At 50.6% G+C, this 23857-nt stretch overlaps 1 protein-coding gene across 2 annotated transcripts; it reads right to left on the reverse strand.

Annotated features, from left to right (window-relative positions):
* Nucleotides 1-3045: 3045 nt before the first annotated feature.
* LOC118356213 (beta-lactoglobulin-2-like) lies at nucleotides 3046-6704 on the reverse strand. 2 transcript variants are annotated; one of them, XM_035723714.1, is made up of 7 exons: nucleotides 6591-6704; nucleotides 6030-6169; nucleotides 5305-5378; nucleotides 4407-4520; nucleotides 3906-4010; nucleotides 3627-3643; nucleotides 3046-3203 (listed from the first exon to the last, which is right to left on the reverse strand). In XM_035723714.1, exons 1-6 carry the CDS (start codon nucleotides 6684-6686, stop codon nucleotides 3627-3629), a joined length of 546 nt encoding a protein of 181 aa, XP_035579607.1. In that variant the 5' UTR covers nucleotides 6687-6704; the 3' UTR covers nucleotides 3046-3203. The 2 variants fall into 2 exon arrangements, with proteins under 2 accessions (XP_035579607.1, XP_035579608.1); XM_035723715.1 differs by having other exon boundaries at nucleotides 3598-3643.
* Between the last annotated feature and the right edge of the window lie 17153 nt (nucleotides 6705-23857).

Below are 23857 nucleotides of genomic sequence, written 5' to 3' on the forward strand. Positions count from 1 at the left end.
TGCCCCAGCGAGTGGGGCCTGGGAGGAGACTGGGCCCCTGCAGGCCCTTCCCCTCCTGCCGGGAGCCCCTGTGCTTTGGAAGTGGGCCAGGAGGGCAGGCCTGTCCATGCAGGAGCTGGGAGTTACTTCTCTTAGGCTGAACTCCTGGGGCCGGGGAGGGCCATGGGCTTTTATTCCGCGGAGAGCACAGCATACATGCCCTGCCCTGTCTCCCCGGGGCCCCCTCCCTGCAGCAGGGTGTCAGCAGGAGCTCATGAGAGCGAGTCTGTTTTGCTGGGCAGGACCGTGGTGGCCGGCACCAGGTGCCCCCAAGCATGCACAATCATGGGTTACTTTTCTCCTGGAAAGAACACCCTTCCCTGGTGGGGGCTCCCCCCCTGCATGAATCCTTAACAAACCTGGCGGACCCAGCGTCCCGGTGCCCCCAGAGCAGTGGGCACTCGATGTGTTTTCACTCACTGTCACTACTCACATCGCTATCATAGCACATGCAATATAATGCGCCCAAATAGTCCCCAGTGTGTCACCAAACAGTGTCTCTTTGTTTTAATAGATTTTTAATTTATTCATTTGAGAGAGAGAGAGAGCACGAGCAGGGGGGGAGTGGGAGAGGGAGAAGCAGCCTCCCCACTGAGCAGGGAGCCCGATGCGGGGCTCGATCCCAGGACCCCGGGATCATGACCTGAGCCGAAGGCAGACGCTTCACCGACTGAGCCACCCGGGCGTCCCCACAAAGCGTCTCCTAAAAGCCAGATTACTGCTGGTGTGGAAGGCACTATGGCAGTTCCTCAGAAAAGTAAAGAGAATTACCAGATGATCCCACAACTCCAGTCTGTACCCCATAGATCTGAAGGCAGATCTTGAAGAGGTATTTGCACACCCGTGCTCACGGCAGCGCTCCTCACAACAGCCAAGGGGTGGAAGCAGCCCCAGCGTCTACCGACAGGTGAATGGACAAGCGAGACGTGGTCCGTCCACACCGTGGAACATTATTCGGCCTTAAAAAGAAAGGAATCGTGACACCTGCTACTACGTGGATGAAGCTGGAGGACGTGGTACTGAGTGAGATCAGCCCGGCACAGAAGGACCAATCCTGAACGATCCACTTCTGTGAGGGACCCAGAGGAGTCTGGTCCGTGCGGACAGTAGGATGCCGGGGGCAGGCGGAGGAGAGACATTGCTGAATGGGGACGGAGGCTCCGTCTGGGAAGACGACCACCTTCTGGGGACAGATGGAGGGCACAGCTGCACAGCTGTGGATGCACGGACGCCCCTGGACTGTGCACATAAAAATGCTAAGGTGGTGTAATTCGTGTTATGTATATTCTGAAATAATTTTTAAAAAGTCTACAAGTCTCCATCTTGAGAGGGGCTCACTCTGTTTCCTCCGAGGGCACCTGAGCCCCCTGCTCTTCTGCAGAAAGGCCAGTGTGGACTGCCCTGAAACCTCCAGCTGGAACCTTCTTGTGCCAAATAGTCTTGGGGTTTGCACCAAAGCTTGGTGCTCACTGCTGGTGAAGCCTGGTTCTGAAATGAGCCCAGTGTCAGGCCTGGTCTCCCACGGAAGGGGGGTGCGTCTGGAGGCGGCTTCCCATTGGAGGGGCCCCCGTGGGTCTTTTCGGCGGCGGCCGGCACTGGGTAACCTGGTGTCATGGGAGGGACTCTGCTTTGATGCAGGCAAGGAATGAGCCGCCCTGGCCTGCCTTCTGCTGCCCGGCCAGCATCAGGAAACACCAAGCTGCCGTCACCTTCTCTAGAGTGGGGGGACCCACGATAACCTGCCACTGTCCGATCCCAGGGCCCTAGACCAGACGGCCTTCCTCGTGCTCCTGCCAGGGTGGTGGTATTTTCAGGCCTTGTAATTGTGGGGCAGCAGGCAGGAGCGTGGAGGTGGCTTTGCTGACTTTCAACTAACAGCAGCGGTGGAGGAGGGGCCCAGCGGGAAGCGTGGCTGTCAGCACGCCTCGGGCTGGCCCTGAAGCGGGGGCCCAAGGCCCTGGTGGGCAGCGGGTGGTGGTGGTGGCCGCGGTGGGCCCACAGCTGGCGGAGCCCGAGCTCTGTGTGTGTGCGGACAGACACAGCTGTTTTCTCCTCGCGTCCCACCGCCACCAGCCACTCCCTGTCCTCTCCACGGTGGTGAGGGGGCCCGCCCCGCCATCCCCGGCAGGCTGGCCTGCAGCCCGCGCTCCTGGCCACAGCACCCACACCTCACTGGCCCGTGGGCCGCGTGGCCCTCTAGAGGACCACTAACGAGTGCGGAGCTCGGGCTCTGTGCCAGACGCCCCGCACTTCCTACCGGCCTGTGGTCAGATCCCATCACTGGTGTCTCCGGGGCTGGGACCCGGGTGTGTTCCCTCCAGAGGAGGTTTTGTGTCAGGTTTAGAGCTGGGGCTGCAGCCGCAGGGCCTGGGGGGCTGTGTGCACCTGGGGCTGGCAGCTGCCCGGCCGCCCTCCCTCAGTGCGGACGGAGGGAGGCTGTCCTCCAGGGGCTGGGTGAGGATGGAAGGAAGGCCCTCACACCAACAGTCACATCGGGAGTGCAAATGTCGGGACGTTTTCCCACTTCTCTCTTGGGGGGAGCAGGTCACCTCGGTAGCGGCTCCCCTGCTGGGGGCCCGGAGCCCTAACAGGACGGGGCGGGGGGGCCTGTGATGCTGCTGTCTCTGCACCTGTCCGTCCACAGCACAGGCTGTGTCCCCTCCCTGCCCTGGAGCTCCAACACCCCCCACCTCCAGGATGGCAGGAGGGCAGGAGGTACCAGGAAGACCCCGGAGACATTTCTTTGTCAAGAAATGGAACTGAAAACTTAGGATTCTCCAGGTGTAGCACCCTGTCAGCACGTAGGGCTTCCATGTCCCGGGACGAGGAAGATGCCACACGCACTAATGATTTCACACTCCTTACGCCGGGGTGGGGACCATGAGGGGTCCTGCTGGCACCCATGCTGACACCCACGCCCATCCCCCGCCCGCGCGTCACCCCCCGAGCCGCGCATCCTGCACGCATCGACCAAGAAAGACCCAGGCGGACTGCTGGCTGGTTGAGTTCTTTATTGCTGCGGGAGGAGTGGCTCAGAGCAGGGCACCCCAGGCTGGCGCCCCGAGGACCCCGTCCCCTGGAGGAGCGGGTCCCACAGGACCTGGGGCCTGGTCCCTCCTGATTCCTCTGAAGGGGGAGGGAGGGGACGATGTCGTCTCTGGGACCTGAAACGGACGCGGGCTTCCCTGTGATTCCTGGGGAGCCTGTTGGGCCCTCGCCAGCCCCTCCCAGGTGGGGGGTGAGGGACGGCCTCTCCACCTCAGGCTGAGTGGTGGTCAGCCCACACCAGCCCCCCACGCTTGCCCACACCCTTGCCCAGAAGAGGCCATGGGGACATCTGCGTGGGAGCTTGACCGGGACACAAGGAGGACATCCCAGAAAGGCCGCTGGAGAGAGTGGGCCCGCGGCCAGCCTGGCCCCCGTGGTCACCAGGAGGGACACCAGGTCCCAGCCATTCCTGCAGAGGGGCCAGGGCCCGACGGAGGGGAGCTGGGGGTCCCCTGGGACGCCTCCCACCGTGCACGTGCCCAGGACGTGGGGGCAGGGCTGGTACGTTACCCCAGGAGGCGGGTCAGGCAGGAGCTCACCTAGACGTGGCACTGCTCTGTGGGGGGAGGGAGAGCCGTGAGGGGGGTCACAAGTCGCCAGGACAGCCCTGGGCCCAGAGGGGCGTGGCAGAGGGGGTGGGGCCGGAGACCCCGCCTCAGGGGCTCTGCACCTCCCACCCCCCCTCCCCCAAGCTGGGGGGCCTGGGGAATGGGGGCCACCAGTGAAGGAAGGTGCTGTCCTGATGTCTCTAGAGCCCTGACTGGGAGCCAGAGCTGGGACAGCACGTGGGGGAGGGGCTGCTGCGGGCTAGAGCTCACCCTTGCCCTGGGTCAGGTCCGGGATGATCTGCACGTGCACGGGCAGAGTCTCGAGGGCTCTGTTGAATTTCCCCATGACCTCGTTGTCGACCTTCAGGGTCCTGGCTGCGGGGGGCGGTGGGTCAGTCCCTGGGCCACGGGGCTTTGACGACCTCAGGGAGACCCAGGGGCCCCGCCCAGGGAGCGAGTGCAGGAAGGACACATCAGCGTCCTGAGGTCAGCTCCCAGGGTGGCTTCCGGGGCTCAGCCCACCTGCCTGCAGGGTCCCTGTCCCCTCCCCTTCCTCCCAGGACAGCGCTGGGAGGAGAGGGCTCCACTCGTAGACAAATCCCCCGTCTTTTGCCTCAGCCCCCACTCGGCCTGTTAATCGTCCCTGAGTCCCTACACTGGCTCAGGACCGATCACCTTTGCTAACATGAGCCACGGGGGCTGGGAGGCAACCCCACCCCCTCCCGTCCCCAGGGCCCGGGGTGAGCGCCCCTGCAGGACTCCGTTACGCACCCAGGTACTGGCACATCATGCCGCTCTCAGCGGTGGGCACGGGGGCCTCCATGCAGAAGAACAGGTAGTGGGTGTAGTCTGTGTCCAGCACGAAAATCTTTCTTTGCCCTTGGTCTGGAAAAGAGGCCGGAACAGAGGCCTGAAATCTGTCTTGGTGCCCCTCCAACCCCCCTCATGTCTCAGGCCACTTCCCTGACCCCAAGGGCACACCCCCTCCTCCCCAGGCCTCACCTCACCCCACGGACTTGGGAGAGGGCGGGTGGGCCCTGTGGCAGGGGAGGGCCGGAAGCCGTGGGGAGGCCCCAGGGGCCTGACCCAGAGGAGGCCGAGGGCAGGGCGGGAGGCCGCTATGCCCCGGGGGACAGGGCCGGTGGGGTATAGAAAGGCTGGAGGCGAGGCAGGTGAGGCCCAGAAGGTTCCAGAAGTAGGTTCCAGGATCGAGAGGCAAATGCACAGTGTGTTTATGCACAGGTCTGGCTTCTGTGGACATGTGTAAGGACCCATAGGCCGCTGGGCTCCGAGCAGGGAAGTTTCTGCACGCCTGCCCTCAGACGCGTTCCTGCACCCACCCCCACCTGCATGGTCGCACAGATGTCGCAGCGAGACAGATGCTGTTCTGCTGTCTTCCCTCGCCAAGCAGGGGGTGCAGGGGCCAGGGGGACTGAGCCTGCCCCAGAGGGCGTGGGGTCCCCGGACCTCATCACCCCAGTGAGTGCCCTTTGTGGTCTAGGCGCAGGAGAAGCAGGGCCTGACTCTTCCCTGCTGCCGGGATGTGGAGGGGGCTCAGAGCGGGTCCCCAGCGCCCAGCACAGGAGGGGGCACTGCTTGTCCAGGGCCGCCTGGGTGGGGGCTGACTGGGGGGGGGGTGGCCCCGCAAGCACGGGGCGGGGGCACTTACAGTCGACCGTGAACACGGCTGGGTCCTCAGTCTTCTGGGCCACGATGTTCCCCTCAACGCATGCACTGTTTTCCCTGAAAAGCCATAGAGTGCTGGGATCCTCCATGAACCCCAGTGTAGGGACAGGAGCCGGCTCTAGGAAGTGTCACACGCCCTGTGGACACCCAGCCCCGTCTGGCCCTGGGCCAGCTGAGAGCAATGCCATGAGGGGTTGCCCCAAATGTGAGTGGCCCTGTGGCCCTGAACAGGTGATTCAGGCGAGTTGACAATGGGGCAGACAAAGCCAGCCGGGACACCTGCCTGGTGGTGGAGGGCGTGTGTCCTCCAAAACTGACCCTCTCTGGGAGGGGCTGGGTTACAGTACTTCCAAGGACCTCATCATGGGTCACACTCAAAGTTCCTTGAGCCCCCGGCCCCCACTCCAGGGGCAGACAGGGCTCGCAGCAGGACCTGCCCAGGCCCCCGGGACCCCAGCCCCACAGCTGACCGGCCGGCCTCCACACGGGCCTCTCTGCGCACTGACCTGGGGCCGCCCTGTGTGGTCGGCCTGTTGGCCCAGAGCTCGGGGCGGGGGCTCCGAGGCACCGGGAACCACCCACAGGGCGCCGGCTCCCATCAGCACCCTGCCCTGGCCACCCACCTGCCCGCCCACCTGCCTGCCCACCTGCCTGTCCAGGAGCCAGGCCCTCGCTGGCCCCCATCCCCGGGGCAGAGGGCACACCTACCATTTGCGCAGAACGATCTCCAGGTTGCCCTCGGGGGTGGGTCTCAGCTCCTGGACGTACACTCTCAGGGGGGCGGTCTCGGCGTCCAGGAGGGAGATGTCACTGGCCGCTATGGCCAAGGAGTGCCACGTCCCAGCCACCTGCGGAGGGGGCCTTGAGCTGCCATCGGGGGCGGGAAGGGCTCCGGCCCACGGGGGGCTCGCCCTCCCCCCCACCCCCGGCCTGCTGGCTGGTCTCCTGCGCACGTTTCTCAGGCAGAATGGCGAGTGAGTCAGGACTTGGCGCGTCTGAGGATCACCTACCACGTGCCGATGCCTGTGTGCAGTTCTTGCATGTTTGCAACAACCATGCTCTCCACCCCAGCGCTGTCCTGGGGAAGCTCCCACTCAGGGGTGCGTCCCCGTCATAGGTGACCACCCCAGGAGCGAGAGGGAGACACGGAGGTGGCTAGAGCCAGCCCTCGGGGGGAAAAAGACGTGCCCTAGCTCTGGGCTTCATTGATGTCTGCCTGTCCTCCGTCCGCCGCCCTGGCATCCCAGCACCCACCCCACATGCCCGTACCTTTCTTATATCCAGGGCCCTCGTGGTCTGGGGGACGACGATGGCCTGGATGCCACACACGAGGGCCAGGCCCAGGGCGAGCAGGAGGCACTTCATGGCTGCGGCTGTGGTTGCGCTGAGCTCCCGGGAGTGAGGAAGCCTGGGCAGCAGGCTCGGGCCCTTATATGGGGGCGGGGGGGCCTCGCAAGCCAGCACCGTCCGGGCCCCCTGCCACGCGGTTCCCCGAATCCCCCGTGGCTCATCCCCAGGGTCACAAGGACATTATCTTCCAGGACAGCGTGAGGCCCTCTTTCTGGCACAGTGTCACTGACTTCCCCTGAGTCCAAACAGGAAGGCCCCTGTGTCCCCCAGGCCTGGACAGTTCCTGGCAGGCCCCAACGGGAGGGTCTGGGATGTGGGTCCAGGCTGGCCGCCAGCATCAGAAACACTTCCTGGGTTGCGATCTTGGGCAACAACAGGTCAGAGTCAGCACTGAGGACAGCTGTGTCCCTGAGGGTGGGAGAGCCCCATGCCAGCCCAGGGTCTATGGACGACACGCCGGTGGGTGGCCATCTGTCCTGCACAAGGGGCACACTTTTTCACACCCCTGGTCCCTCCCTGTGCGCACCCAGTTCACACAGCTGTCCTGAGCGTGCACGCCTTGGGGCTGGACGTGGCTATTTGGTCTGTTGTGCTCCATGGGGACCCCCTCCTTGCCCCTGCATGGCCATCTGGGCCCACAGGTCATCATCTGGGGGCAAAGGCCGGGCTCTCAGATGTTTGGGCAGACGAGCAGCATGCAGAGTGTCCAGAGGACTCCGGCGGGAACCCCCACAGCCCTTGCCCTCCTTCCCAAGGCCACCATCAGCGGGTTCTAGGTGCCCCAAAGCATGGGCAGCCTGCTTCCTTCACCCCCTTGCAGGTCTGGGGGTGGGGGTGGGGGCTGCAGCAGCGTCAGGAATGCAGGTGGGCAGACAGCAGGCCCCCGGGCCCAGGTGGGTGAGCGCGTGGCTGGCAAGCTGACCAGCTCCAGCGAGGGAGGCAGACGTGGGGGCGCAGTGGGTGGGGAGGGGGGCCAGGGGACCTGGGACTCAGCAGCGGGCCTGTCAATCAGGAGCCCAAACTGGAAAGAGCACGGCCTTTATTTTGGGGTCTCAGACAGGAGCTCGGGGAGCACAGGGTCCAGAGTGACAAAGAAGAGTCCGGCTCATGCAGGGAGAGCCAGGGGTTTTGATGAGAGAGAGGGAAGGAGTAAATACACAAATAGAGGAAGAAAAGAAGAGAAAAACCCGGCACGTTTGGGGCTGACCAGCAGGGCCGCTTCTGATTAGTATCTTCCTGATTATTTTCTCGGTGCTCACAAACTGCACCGATCAACTTACTGTCCTCACACGACCCGCCTGCAGGTCTCTCTAGTGACGTTTTGTGAGCACCGGGTTATAAAGCCGGTTCCGCTGCCGGCCCAGCTCGGGGGCTCATTAGCCAGAGAAGACAATGACGGCCCCCACGTCCAAAGCGTTAGACAACCCCACAGGCCCAGGTGCTGGGGATGCCGGGGCCCCCGACAAGGGGTGGAGGGCTTGGAGGAGCTGAGGTGTGATGGTCCCCGCGGAGGGTGGTGTCCGGGGCCTGGCTGGATGTAGACATATGCAGGCCTTACGTCTTGATCTGAGAATTCCATGAATTTCTTTCTTTCTTTTTTTTTAAAGATTTTATTTGTTTATTTGTCAGAGAGAGAGGGAGAGAGAGAGAGCACAAGCAGGGGGAGCAACAGGGAGAGGGTGAAGCAGGCTCCCCTCTGAGCAGGGAGCCTGATGCGGGGCTCGATCCCAGGACCCTGAGGTCATGACCTGAGTTGAAGGCAGACGCTTCACTGACTGAGGCACCCAGGCGCCCCGAATTCCATGAATTTCTAGAAGTCACAAAATCTTGACAAGAATGGGATTTTATATTACCCCTGATGCACTGCCCTTGCAAAGTGAAAACCCAGGAAAGGAGTGATTCCTCACACACTCTTTCAACACATGAGCCAGACAGAGGGAACGGCGTGTCTGAGGGACCCAGGCTGAGACAGAATCCCCACCCTTGGCAAGTGGTCGGGTGCACTCTGACCGGCCTCACAGAGCGGGCAGGATGATGCCCGCTCCGCCTGCAAGGGGAGCTTGTCTGGCACTGCCGGGTCCCCTCTGCAGCAGACCTCACATTGCCAGGGCCCCCTCTGTGGCAGACCTCACACCCTGGGGCCCCCCTCTGCAGCGGACCCCATACAGGTGCAGGGGAGGGGCTCTGGCTAGTGTCCACCTGGGGCTCTGAGCTGGTGTGATGGGTGCGAGGCAGCTGATGCGGTTCAGCTGTGGAAACTGGCCCCTGGGCGGCTGAAACTCGTACCCATGGCCGTGCCCAGGCTCTCACCTCTGCGGGGTGGGCAGGACGAGCGGGGCTCCTCAAGCCCAGCATAGACAGTAGTCTCAGCTTGCAGTCGGGAGGCCAGCTCCCTGCTGCTCGCCACTTTTCTGGCTTCCCATTTGTCCCTGGCTCTGGGCCGGCCCGGAGTGGGGCCTGTTTCCCTCCTGCCCACCTTTCATGATGGCCACGGGACCTCGCCGGGCGGTGGTGCCAGGCCATTGTCAACAAAGCGCCTTCTGCATCCATCTTGGATTCTGTCCCAACAGCTTCCCCTTAAGGGAGACCGTTGTCACAATGGGGGGTGAAACGCACACCTAGAACAACAAAGGAGACCCGCCCCCTCATGTCCACCCACACTCACCCTTGCTGGCTCGTTCTTCCCTGCACTGCTTGGCCCAGGGTTTGGGTGACGATGATACCCCACCCACCCACCCTCACCACCATGCAGTCTGGTTTCCGCCCAGCCTCACACCCTGCAGACACAAAGATGGTTTCCGGTGGTGGGCTCTCCACCAGTGCAGCCTGTTGACCAGTCCTGGCTCCTTTGGGAACACCTGTCCTGACTTTGGGGTTCCTCACCACTTGGGCTGTTTTCCTTCTCCAGCCCCCCATCTCTCCCCACGCCCAGAGTGCTCGTCCTTCATGCTCCGCTGCTGGGGTCTCATCCGCTCCCAAGGGCCTGGGCTGCCCTCTCTAGACCTCTAGCTATCATTTCGGTTGTGAGTCTCCTGAATTCCAGGTCAGCTCCCTAGTGGGCCCCTGCACCCAGACACCCCCAGCTCCTACCCAGAACACCTCCGAACTGGCTCTTTTCCCAGAGACCCGGCTCTTCCCGCATCTCCGCGAGGGGCCCTGGGAGTCATCCTTGAATTTTCCATCCTCCCCCACTTGACATTTGCGTTTCACCCGTAAATTGTCCACGTCCTCTGTTCTGTTCTCACTGCCAGTTCTCTGTTCAACTTCGTAAGTGTTTCTTTAGTAAGCGCACCATTGGGCATGCCCCTCACATGGCCTCCCCACCCTCAGCCTCACCTAGTTCCAGGCCCTGGAGAGGGAAAAGTCCTATATGCCAGTGGGATCATGTCGTTGGGATACTGAAACACAAACAAAGAAACGCAGATACCCTCCTTGCTGGGAAGTGTTCTCACCAGAACGTGCGTCAGTATCACAAAAACGTGTGTACCTGGCTTCCCTCAAGACCCAAAGGCAGAGCCTCTGGGTTTGGGGATTTAGAAGGTCTGTTTACTGGCTGCTTCTCCCCACCTCTGATTCTGATTCAAGCCTTCCCCAGCAGGGCTCACAGTCTGTGGGGTTGTCCAGGGATCTCCTGCTCTCTCAAGATTTATAGTTGCTGATTCACTAGTCCCCTGTCTAGGGCCCAAGCTCCTGCATTCCCTGCCTTACTTTGAATTTTGCCCCAAGTCCATACCTGCAGTTCAGGAACCCACCCTGATACCCCCACCCCATGCCTCTGAGCACAACAGAGCGGCAACCTTCCCACCAAATGCCTTTCTGCAGCATGCCAGTGGGCAAACCCATCCTTCCTGTTCAAGACAAGGTTTAGGGACCCTTTTCTGAGGGGGGCTTTCCTGAAGGGTCCAAGTATTTGGGGCCCATACTGTCAGGGCCTGGTTTCCCTATGGCACCCTCGACACCTTGCACATATCCACATAGGCGGGTGGAGATTTACACCATACTGAATATGAGCTTTGACAGACGCCTTGTGATCCTTCTGAAACATAGACGACGGGAGGCCTGGGAGAAGCTGCTATGAGAACATTTCCCACTTACCACATCTTCCTAGGAGGCTGCGACGAGAGAGTGTCATCTCCTCCCAGGTTCTGATGCAGTATGAGGCTGCCTCTCAGAGCAAAGCTACTTAGCTTTGTCTAGAAGGGTCTTCTCAATAACGGGACTTCCCACCACTACTGTTGCATTGCCATATCCAGATCCTTCTGGATCTGGTGTCATCCTGTAAAACAAGAGACAGGGGTGTTGGCACACTTGCTTATCTTGCTTTTGCTATCAATGTAAGTAATACAATTTCTGAATCTAGGAGGGGCTCATTGTTTCTTTACCAGCTGAATCTGTCAGCCTTGCTTGACACATGTATCTGTCATATCACCAATAACACCATTTGATCCATATTTGTGTAGCAGAAACAACTGTTTTGCATTTAAAGTTACCTGTATTCTGTGTAGTAAATCTCTGTAGCATTCATCCCAGAGTTAACTGTTCAAGGGACTCTACAGAGGCAGTGTTGAGATAGCAAAGATTGTAAAAACAGGGCACAAAAGGAAAAGGAATGAGGGATAGTGGATGGATGGATGGTAGATGGATGGTGGATGGATGGATGGTGGATGGATGGTGGATGGATGGATGGTGGATGGTAGGTGGTTGGATGGATGGTTGGCTAGATGGATGGATGGATGGTAGATGGATGGTTGGAGGGATGGAGGGATGGTAAATGGATGTTTGGATGGTTGGTTGGATGGATGGATGAATGGCTTCCTTAACTCATATTGGATAGGCCATTTACATTCTCATTCTCACAATCCCTCCAACTTTCCAAGGTGCTTTCATGTCCATTGTCACTTTTGTACCTCCCCTCCCCCATCAGCTTCCTGTGCAGGTGTCAAAAATGAGATAGAATATGCCAAGTCCCTGACCTATATTTACTCACAGTTAGTAACCAAGGCTGGCCTTGAGTCCGGGGCTGTTGAGGTCAGCCGGAAGCTGGTTCTGGGATAGAACATCACGTCCCTCTCCCAGGGCCCTCCTCAACCTGGTGTTGGGCCATCTTCCTGAACCCAGGGTGAGCCCAACACCTGCCAGATTCTGTAGAGTCCTCAGGCACTTCTTCACAATGGATCTTTTTGTCTCACTGGCCCAATTTTTGGCTCCATCTGGGACTTCCTAATAACCCAAGTGACGCTGGATCTGATAATTAACTGAGTGGGGCAGGAAACAGGTGAACACCATTCAGTGTTAGGGCTACAAGTGGTAATTAGGGACTAAGGTGGTGCTGAGAAATATTTACAAGGAGAGAGTCAAAATAGGACTCAGAATCCTGAACTTGGCCCTGTTAGTCCCCAGGCTTTCTCTACCTAACCAGAAACACTTGACCCAAAGGATAAACCAGGGCAGACACCTTCTGACACTTCAACTCATGTTTTAGGATGATCAAAATTGGATTTTACCCTCTTTATGAGCTAGACCAGTCTATGGTTCTTCTTACTGCAAGAACATGGAGATTGCAGGGCAACTCTTGGATGAAAGAGAAAATTGCAGAATATTTAGAAAATGAAAATGAACACATAACACATCAGATTCTGAGACATCTAGGTAAAGTGGCACTCAGAGGGAAATCTGTTGTCCTAAGGATAATTTTAATAAATAAAAAGAATGAAAATGAATTAATTAGCTATATCACTCAAAAGTTAGGGGGAAAAACAACATGACCATAAGAAAGGATAAGGAAGAAACAGCAAATATAAAAGCAGAAGTTAGTGAATCAGAAAATAGAAAAATGGTATATTTGGTCAAGTGGTCGTTCTTGAGCAATACCAATAAAATAGGGAGCATTTGCCCTAGTCAAGGAAAAAGGGAAAAGGGAATATACATCAAATAATAAATGCTATTGGGAAAATAACCACAAAAAGAGAAGAAAGTAAAGAACCATTTGAAGGAAAAGTTTACTTACCTCATGGGATAAATAAAAAGTTGGATAAAATAGACAGTTTCTAGAGAAATATGTTACCCAACCTGACAGTGAGAGAACTATAGAGTGTTAATGGACTAATTTCTTAGAAAAAAAACTAGAAAAAGGAAAAATAAGTTATTAGGGAGGTATTTCCCCCCAAAATACCAGTTCAAATAGACATGCAGGGAAAATCTAGTATGCTTTTAAAGACAGCTAATTTGAATGCTAAAAAAATAAGGAAACTTTCCAAATCATTTTTATCAAGTTAAGACTTTGTTTCCAAAACCTGCCAAGAAATGTACAGATCAATCTCAGTTTTGAATATCAGTGTGAAATTACTAAATGAAATATTACCAAACAGAGCACAGTAACGCTTTCAGAGGGCAATACATAAGAGCTTCATTCCAGGATTGTGAGCATAATTCATATTAGTAAACTTTTTTTATTTAATTTTTTATTGTTATGTTAATCACCATATATTACATCATTAGTTTTTGATGTAGTGTTCCATGATTCATTGTTTGTTCATAACACCCAGTGCTCCACGCAGAACGTGCCCTCCTCAATACCCATCACCAGGCTAACCCATCCCCCTACCCTCCTCCCCTCTAGAACTCTCAGTTTGTTTTTCAGAGTCCATCATCTCTCATGGATCGTCTCCCCCTCTGACTTACTCCCCTTCATTCTTCCTCTCCTGCTATCTTCTTCTTTTTCTTTTTTCTTAACATATGTTGCATTATTTGTTTCAGAAGTACAGATCTGTGATTCAACAGTCTTGCACAATTCACAGCGCTCACCATAGCACATACCCTCCCCAATGTCTATCACCCAGCCACCCCCTCCCTCCCACCCCCCACCACTCCAGCAACCCTCAGTTTGTTTCCTGAGATTAAGAATTCCTCATATCAGCGAGGTCATATGATACATGTCTTTCTCTGATTGACTTATTTCACTAAGCATAACACCCTCCAGTTCCATCCACGTCGTTGCAAATGGCAAGATCTCATTCCTTTTGATGGCTGCATAATATTCCATTGTGTATATATACCACTTCTTCTTTATCCATTCATCTGTCGATGGACATCTTGGCTTTTTCCACGGTTTGGCTATTGTGGACATTGCTGCTATAAACATTGGGGTGCACATACACCTTCGGATCCCTACATTTGTATCTTTGTGGTAAATACCCAGTAGTGCAATCCTGGATCGTATGGTAGCTCTATTTTCAACTGTTTGAGGAACCTCCATACTGTTTTCCAGAGGGGTTGCACCAGCTTGCATTCCCATCAACAGTGTAGGAGGGTTCCCCTTTCTCCACATCCCTGCCAGCATCTGTCGTTTCCCGACTTGTTAATTTTAGCCATTCTGACTGGTGTAAGGCGGTATCTCATTGAGGTTTTGATTTGGATTTCCCTGATGCCGAGCGATGTTGAGCACTTTTTCTTGTGTCTGTTGGCCATTTGGATGTCTTCTTTGGAAAAATGTCTGTTCATGTCTTCTGCCCATTTCTTGATTGGATTATTTGTTCTTTGGGTGTTGAGTTTGATAAGTTCTTTATAGATTTTGGATACTAGCCCTTTATCTGATATGTCACTTGCAAATATTTTCTCCCATTCTGTCGGTTGTCTTTTGGTTTTGTGGACTGTTTCTTTTGCTGTGCAAAAGCTTTTTATCTTGATGAAATCCCAATAGTTCACTTTTGCCCTGGCTTCCCGTGCCTTTGGCGATGTTTCTAGGAAGAAGTTGCTGCGGCTGAGGTCGAAGAGGTTGCTGCCTGTGTTCTCCTTTAGGATTTGGATGGACTCCTGTCTCACGTTTAGGTCTTTCAACCATTTGGAGTCTATTTTTGTGTGTGGTGTAAGGAAATGGTCCAGTTTCATTCTTCTGCATGTGGCTGTCCAATTTTCCCAACACCATTTGTTGAAGAGACTGTCTTTTTCCCATTGGACATTCTTTCCTGCTTTGTCAAAGATAAGTTGACCATAGGGTTGAGGGTCCATTTCTGGGCTCTCAATTCTGTTCCATTGATCGATGTGTCTGTTTTTGTGCCAGTACCATACTGTCTTGATGATGACAGCTTTGTAATAGAGCTGGAAGTCCGGAATTGTGATGCCACCAGCTTTGCTTTTCTTTTTCAAGATTCCTCTGGCTATTTGGGGTCTCTTCTGGTTCCATACAAATTTTAGGATTATTTGTTCCATTTCTTTGAAAAAAGTGGATGGTATTTTGATGGGGATTGCATTGAATGTGTAAATTGCTCTAGGTTGCATTGACGTCTTCACAATGTCTGTTCTTCCAATCCATGAGCATGGAACGTTTTTCCATTTCTTTGTGTCTTCTTCAATTTCTTTCATGAGTATTTTATGGTTTTCTGAGTACAGATCCTTTGCCTCTTTGGTTAAATTTATTCCTAGGTATCTTATGGTTTTGGGTGCAATTGTAAATGGGATCGACTCCTTGATTTGTCTCTCTTCTGTCTTGTTGTTGGTGTATAGGAATGCCGCTGATTTCTGTGCATTGATTTCATATCCTGCTACTTGACTGAATTCCTGTATGAGTTCTAGCAGTTTTGGGGTGGAGTCTTTTGGGTTTTCCACATACAGTATCATATCATCTGCAAAGAGTGAGGGTTTGACTTCCTCTTTGCCGATTCGGATGCCTTTGATTTCTTTTTGTTGTCTGATTGCTGTGGCTAGGACTTCTAATACTGTGTTGAATAGCAGGGGTGAGAGTGGACGTCCCTGCCGCATTCCTGACCTTAGGGAAAAAGATCTCAGCTTTTCCCCATTGAGAATGATATTCGCTGTAGGTTTTTCATAGATGGCTTTTATGATATTGAGGTAGGTACCCTCTATCCCTATACTCTGAAGAGTTTTCATCAAGAAAGGATGCTGTACTTTGTCAAATGCTTTTTCTGCATCTATTGAGAGGATCATATGATTCTTGTTCTTTCTTTTGTTAATGTATTGTATCATGTTGATTGATTTGCGGATGTTGAACCATCCTTGCAGCCCAGGGATAAATCCCACTTGGTAGTGGTGAATAATCCTTTTAATGTACTGTTGGATCCTATTGGCTAGTATTTTGGTGAGAATTTTTGCATCCATGTTCATCAAGGATATTGGTCTGTAATTCCCCTTTTTGATGGGGTCTTTGTCTGGTTTTGGGATCAAGGTAATGCTGGCCTCATAAAATGAGTTTGGAAGTTTCCCTTCCATTTCTATTTTTTGGAACAGTTTCAGGAGAATAGGTATTAATTCTTCTTTAAATGTCTGATAGAATTCCCCCGGGAAGCCGTCTGGCCCTGGGCTTTTGTTTCTTGGGAGATTTTTGATGACTGCTTCAATTTCCTTAGTGGCTATAGGTCTGTTCAGGTTTTCTATTTCTTCCTGGTTCAATTTTGGTAGTTGATACATCTCTAGGAATGCATCCATTTCTTTGAGGTTATCTAATTTGCTGGCATAGAGTTGCTCATAATATGTTCTTAAAATTGTTTGTATTTCTTTGGTGTTGGTTGTGATCTCTCCTCTTTCATTCATGATTTTGTTGATTTGGGTCATTTCTCTTTTCTTTTTGATAAGTCTGGCCAGGGGTTTATCAATCTTGTTAATTCTTTCAAAGAACCAGCTCCTAGTTTCGTTGATCTGCTCTACTGTTCTTTTGGTTTCTAGTTCATTGATTTCTGCTCTGATCTTTATTATTTCTCTTCTCCTGCTGGGTTTAGGCTTTATTTGCTGTTCTTTCTCCAGCTCCTTTAGGTGTAGGGTTAGATTGTGTATCTGAGACCTTTCTTGTTTCTTGAGAAAGGCTTGTATTGCTATATACTTTCCTCTCAGGACTGCCTTTGCTGTATCCCAAAGATTTTGAACAGTTTTGTTTTCATTTTCATCAGTTTCCATGAATTTTTTAAATTCTTCTTTAATTTCCTGGTTGACCCATTCATTCTTTAGTAGGATGCTTTTTAGCCTCCATGTATTTGAGTTCTTTCCGACTTTCCTCTTGTGATTGAGTTCTAGTTTCAAAGCATTGTGGTCTGAAAATATGTAGGGAATGATCCCAATTTTTTGGTACTGGTTGAGACCTGATTTGTGACCTAGGATGTGATCAATTCTGGAGAATGTTCCATGGGCACTAGAGAAGAATGTGTATTCCTTTGCTTTGGGATGGAATGTTCTGAATATGTCTGTGAAGCCCATCTGGTCCAGTGTGTCATTTAAAGTCTTTATTTCCTTGTTGATCTTTTGCTTAGATGGTCTGTCCATTTCAGTGAGGGGGGTGTTGAAGTCCCCCACTATTATTGTATTGTTGTCAATGTGTTTCTTCGCTTTTGTTATTGACTATATAATTGGCTGCTCCCATGTTCGGGGCATAGATATTTACAATTGTTAGATCTTCTTGTTGGATAGACCCTTTAAGTAGGATATAGTGTCCTTCCTCATCTCTTATTACAGTCTTTGTTTTAAAATCTAATTTGTCTGATATAAGGATTGCCACGCCAGCTTTCTTTTGGTGTCCATTAGCATGGTAAATGCTCTTCCACCCCCTCACTTTCAATCTGGGGGTGTCTTTGGGTCTAAAATGAGTCTCTTGCAGACAGCATATCAATGGGGCTTATTTTTTAATCCAATCTGATAGCCTGTGTCTTTTGATTGGGGCATTGAGCCCATTTACATTCAGGGTAACTATTGAAAGGTATGAATTTAGTGCCATTTTATTGCCTGTAAGGTGACAGTTACTGTATATTGTCTGTGTTCCTTTCTGATCTATGCTGCTTTTAGGCTCTCTCTTTGCTTAGAGGACCCCTTTCAATATTTCTTGGAGGGCTGGTTTCGTGTTTGCAAATTCCTTTAGTTTTTGTTTGTCCTGGAAGCTTTTTATCTCTCCTTCAATTTTCAATGACAGCCTAGCTGGATATAGTATTCTTGGCTGCATATTTTTCTCGTTTAGTGCTCTGAAGATATCTTGCCAGTCCTTTCTGGCCTGCCAGGTCTCTGTGGATAGGTCTGTTGCCAATCTAATGTTTCTACCATTGTAGGTTACATATCTCTTCTCCCGAGCTGCTTTCAGGATTTTCTTTTTGTCTCTGAGACTCGTAAGTTTTACTATTAGATGTCGGGGTGTTGATCTATTATTATTGATTTTGAGAGGAGTTCTCTATGCCTCCTGGATTTTGATGCCTGTTTCCTTCCTCACATTAGGGATGTTCTCTGCTATTATTTGCTCCAATATACCTTCTGCCTCCCTCTCTCTTTCTTCTTCTTCTGGGATCCCAATTATTCTAATGTTGTTTCGTCTTATCATATCGCTTATCTCTCGAATTCTGCCCTCGTGATCCTGTAGTTGTTTATCTCTCTTTTTCTCAGCCTCTTTATTTTCCATCATTTGGTCTTCTATATCACTGATTCTCTCTTCTGCCTCATTTATCCTAGCAGTTAGTGCCCACATTTTTGACTGCACCTCATCAATAGCCTTTTTTATTTCGACTTGGTTAGATTTTAGTTCTTTTATTTCTCTAGAAAGCGTTTCTCTAATAACTTCCATGCTTTTTTCAAGCCCAGCTAGTATCTTTAAAGTCATGATTCTGAACTCTAGGTCCGACATCGTACTAATGTCCGTATTGAGTAGGTCCCTGGCTGACGGTACTACCTCTTGTTCTTTTTGCTGAGGTGATTTTTTTCGTCTTGTCATTTTGTCCAGAGGAGAATAGATGAATGAGAGAACAAAATCCTAACAGGTTAACAATGTCCCCAGCAAATATATTGCATACAAATCAGAAAAGACCTGAAACCAGGGGAAAAGAAAGGGAAGGAAAGAAAAAAGAAAGAGGAAAAAAAAAGAAAAGAAAAGATTAAAAAAAAAAAGTACAATACAAAAAAAGCAGAATATGATCAAATATGATCAGGCTAGTGCATAGATCAGTGCCACACACTAGATTTTGGGCGTATTTTGGTCTGTTAGAAAAAAGTGCCTCCTAAAATTTTAAAGGAAGAAAGACATATATGTACAAAATAAGAGTTGACACAATGAAGGGATGGAAGATGACTGTAAGGATGAAAATTATAAAAGATTTTATAAAAGGAATTGATAAGTTGTTTGAAAAAAGAAAGAAGATTTTAAAAAAAAAGAAAAAAGGGAGAGAATGTGATCAGGCAGGAGACTAGAACAAAGCCATACACTAGTGATTTAGGGTATATTTTGATCTGTTAGAAGAAACTATATCTCAAAATTTTAAAGAGAGAACAACTTATATATATATGCCAAAAATAAGGGTAACTACTATGAAGGGATAAAATATGACTCTAAAAATGAAAAATAAAAAATGTTTTTTTTTTTTAAAAGGGATTGATAAGATGTTGGTTGAAAAAGGGAAAAAGAAAAATTTAAAAAAAACAGTTAAAAAAATTAACTTTGATGAACTAATGAATCATGGTAAAAAAAAAACCATGAATTCTATGTGCAGTATTCCCCTAGCGCTGGAGTTCTCCCGTTCTCTTTGATCGGTAAACTTGGTCTTGGCTTGCTGGCTGTTCGCGCTGATCTTCCGGGGGAGGGGCCTGTTGCCATGGTTCCCAAATGTCTTTGCCGGAGTCGGAATTGCCCCGCCCTTGTGGGTCCGGTCGAGGCAAGCTGCTCGGGTTTGCTCTCAGGAGCTTTTGTTCCCTGCAAGTCTCGGTACAGCTTTGGAGGACCAGGGTGAAAATGGTGGCCTCCCAATCTCCACCCGGAGGAGCTGAGAACTTGGGGCCCCGCTCCTCAGTGCGCCCCCAGAGAAAAGCAGTCACTCCCGTGTCCCCGGTCTCCGGCCGCACTCCGTGCTCACCCGGCCTGTGACCGAGCGTTTCTGTCTCTGGCACCCGACCCCATGTGGAGTCTCCAAACCCAGCAGATCCCTGCGGTGCGCTCCTGCGCCGCTCCTCCCCGGGGAGGAAGGGGAGTCTCCCCAGCTCTGCCGCTTGTTGGGTCCCTGCTGGAGGCGCAGTGGCCCGACTGGGCCGCGGATCACAGTTTACAGCCACCCCGAGCTGAGAGCCCGCGCCTCGGCTCCGTCTCTGCAGCCGGCTTCCCCGCTCCGATACCCGGGAGCTCTGCCGCACTCAGGCACCCCTGGTCTTTCTGTGACCCCGAGGGTCCTGAGACCACACTGTCTGGGGAAGATTCCACCCCCTGCTTAGCCACTGGAACGACGTCCCTCCACGGATCCGACTTCTAACAGTTCCGATTTTGTGCTCCGCGGCTCTAGCACTTGCCAGAAGCGGCCGACGGAGGCCCCCTCCCCCGCCGTCTATCCTCCCGAATATCGCCTCGGATTCACTTCTCCGCCCGTCCTACCTTCCAGTAAGTGGTCGCTTCTCTGTTCAGAGAGTTGTTGCTACTCTCCTCTTCGATCTCCTGTTGAGTTCGTAGGTGTTCAGAATGGTTTGATCCCTATTCAGCTGAATTCCTGAGACCAGACGAAATCTAGGTCTCCTACTCCTCCGCCATCTTGCTCCGCCCCTCCATATTAGTAAACTTATTGATAAAATTCATCATAGTGATAGATCAAAAGAGAAAAATTATGTGATCAGTTCTGGTGATACTATCAAGGCTCTGATAAAATTCAAAATTATTTTTAATAATAAATTTAAGAAAAATTATACAAACTCAGTGTGAAAAAAGAATTATACTCTTGAGGACCCAACAAAGGACACAAACAAACGAAATGCATGTCATAATTGTGGCTAGAATGTTCCATAAAGATGTCAGTTCTCCCCAAGTCAACCCATAAATGTAACGCAAGTCCATAAAAATATCAGCCATATTTTGTACCAGACAATTTTTCCTAAAGTATATTTGAAGATTTAAATAAGCATAACTAACAACATTCTGTTAAAGAAGACAATAAGGATGAACTATCCACACCAGATGTTAAGATAAAATAATTAAAACACTGGGGTTCTGGACTATACTAAAATAAAAACTTCTGCACAATAAAAGAAACCATCAACAAAACAAAAAGGCAGCCTAATGAGGGAGAGAAGATATTTGCAAATGATAAACTGGTAAGGAGTTGATGTCCAAAATGGACTTAACAACTCAACATCAAAAAATTAAAAAAAAAAAGAAATTAAAAAAATCCCATTTAAAAATGGGCAGAGGTCCTCAATAGATATTTTCCCAAAGAAGACATCCAGATGACCAACAGATAAATGAAAAGATGCTCAACATCTCTCATCATCAGGGAAGTGCAAACCAAAACCACAATGAGATACTACCTCACAGCTGTTAGAATGGTTAAAAGAAAAACACAAGAAACAATCAGTGTTGGCGAGGATGTAGAGAGAAAGGAACCGTCATGCATGCAAACTGGTGCAGCCACTGTGGAAAATGGTACGGAGGTTCTTAAAAAAATTAAAAATAGAAAGATTGTATTTTCCACTACTGGGTATTTACCCAAAGAAAATGAAAACAGTAATTCAAAAAGATATATACATCCCTAAGTTTGTTGCAGCATTGTTTACAATAGACAAGACATGGAAGCAGCCCAAGTGTCCATCGATAGATGAATGGGTAAAGAAGGTGTGACATATACAATGGAATATTACTTGGCCATAAAAAAGAATGAAATCTTGCCATTTGTGACAACGTAATACTGTATTATGTTAAGTGAAGTAAGTCAGGCAGAGAAAGACAAATACCATATGATTTCATTTATATGTGGAATCTAAAAAACAAAACCAAACAAACAAAAAGCAGAAACTGACCCATAAACACAGAGAAAAAACTAGTGGTTGCCAAAGGAGAGGGGATGCACAAAATGGGTGAAGGGCAGTAGGAGGTCCAGGCTTCCAGTTATGGAATAAGTAAGTCACCGGGATGACAAGTGCAGCCCGGGGAACATAGTGGTATTGCAGTAGCGTGTATGGTGGCATATGGTGAGCACACAGCATAACATGTAGAGTGCCGAATCGCTATGTTGTTCACCTGAGCCTAATGGAACATTGTGGGTCAACTGTGCTTCAAAGATAAAACAAACAAAACCAAACCACTGGGGTTCTGGCACACAGACAGCCCAGCAGAATGGATGAAAAGTCTCTGAACAGACCCAAACACACATGAGAATCAGGAATGTGGGGAAACTCAGTAGTTAATAAATGGTCTTGGGAGAACGGGGTGGACATTTTAGAAAATACAGTTTGAGTCCTAACTCATGAATTAAAACAAATGAATTCCTGATGGAGCAAAAGATTGAACAATGAAAACAATGAAATAATGAAAACTCAGGAATTCAGTATCAGAATAGAAGAGGCCTTTCTAAAGATGATCAAAACTCTGCAACAGTGGTCAGAAGCTACAAAAGGAAACACTGGTGAGTTTAACCATGTAGAGGAAACACATTGAAATGACCCCACAAACCGAGTAAGAAGAGAAATGATGAACTGAGGAAAATTATTTTTAACTGATAGCACAAATAGTATCTAATTTTCTTAATATATAAAGAGCTCCAGCAAATCAATAGAGAAACACCAAGAATTCAATAGACTAAGATACGATTTGATCCTTCTCAGAAAAGTATTTTAAATTAACTAAAAATGAGAACAAAATATATTAAAATATGTGGATGCACAATTTGAAGGGAATTTGTAACACTGATGCTTATATTAGGCCACATAAATATGCTCAGTTGAAAAATCTAAGCCTGCAGCTTAAGTAACTAGGAGAACAGCTTGAAACCAATGCAAGCAAAAGAAAAGAAATAATGTAATAACAAAAATCGATGACATAGAAAACAGAAAACCTATAGAGAAAATCAATCAAAAACAGTTTTGAGGGATGCCTGGGTGGCTCAGTTGCCTAAGCACCTGCCTTCGGCTCAGGTCATAACCCCAGGGTCCTGGGATCGAGCCCCTCATCAGGCTTCCCACTCAGTGGGAGTATGCTTGTCCCTCTGCCGCTCCCTCCGCTCATGCTCTCTCTCTCACTCTCTCTCTTTAATAAATAAATAAAATCTTAAAAAAAAAAGAGGGGTGCCTGGGTGGCTCAGTTGGTTAAGCATCTGCCTCCGGCTCAGGTCAGGATCCCGGGGTCCTGGGATCGAGCCCCGCATCGGGCTCTCTCCTCAGCGGGGAGCCTGCTTCTCCCTTTGTCTGCTGCTCCCCCTGCTTGTGCGCTCTCTATCAAATAAATAAATAAAATCTTTTTTTAAAAAAACTTTTGATCTTTGGAAAGATCAGGGAAATGAATAAACCTCTAGCCAGACTAATCAGGAAAACCCAGGTAGTTGACACATATCACTATTAGGGATGAAGAATGTGACGCCAGTACAGATTTTATGGAAACTAAAAGGATATTAAAAATGGTGCCTGGGGGGGCGGGTGCCTGGGAGGGCACCTGGGTGGCTCAGTCGTTAAGCGTCTGCCTTCAGCTTAGGTCATGGTCCCGGGGTCCTGGGATCGAGCCCCGCATCGGGCTCCCTGCTCAGCGGGGAGCCTGCTTCTCCCTCTCCCGCTCCCCCTGTTTGTGTTCCCTCTCTCTCTGTGTCTCTCCCTGTCAAAAAAATAAAATCTTAAAAAAAAAAATTGGTGCCTGGGTGGGCTCAGTCTGTTAAGTGTCCAACCCTTGGTTTCGGCTCAGGTCATGATCTCAGGGTTGTGAGATTGAGCCCCTGCTTGAGATTCTCGCTCTCTCTGTACCCCTGCCTCTTCCCCACTCATGTGCTCTCTCTCTCTCCCTCTCTCAAAAAAATATTAAGGGAACATTTTGAATGGAAATAATTCTCATAACTTGGACAAAATGCGTAAACTCCTAGAAAGATACAAAGTATCAAAGCTTACTATAGAAGCAGTGGGTAGCCAGAATCAAGGTAGATCCTTTGCAGAAATTGACTTTGTGGATGAAAATCTCCCCTCCCCCGCCATAATCTCAAACCCCAGTTAGTCTCACTATTAAATTCTATCTGACATTTAAGGAAGCAGTAACATGAATCTTGCAGAAATTGCAAGCTGAGGGGTGACTCCCAATTCATGTTGTGAAACACACACTACACTGATTTCAGTTGGTTATGTGCTATTTACTAAATAAGACTTACTTCTTTGAATTGAAATGCTACCCCCTTCACCCACTAAATTTCTTGCCACTCTGTTTTGCTCCACTGATCTTTTGGTTTATTCCAATGACAACGTGAATCCTTCTCTGTCCCTTC

Source organism: Zalophus californianus, chromosome 13, assembly GCF_009762305.2.
Source record: "Zalophus californianus isolate mZalCal1 chromosome 13, mZalCal1.pri.v2, whole genome shotgun sequence".
Classification (NCBI taxonomy): Eukaryota; Metazoa; Chordata; class Mammalia; order Carnivora; family Otariidae; genus Zalophus; species Zalophus californianus.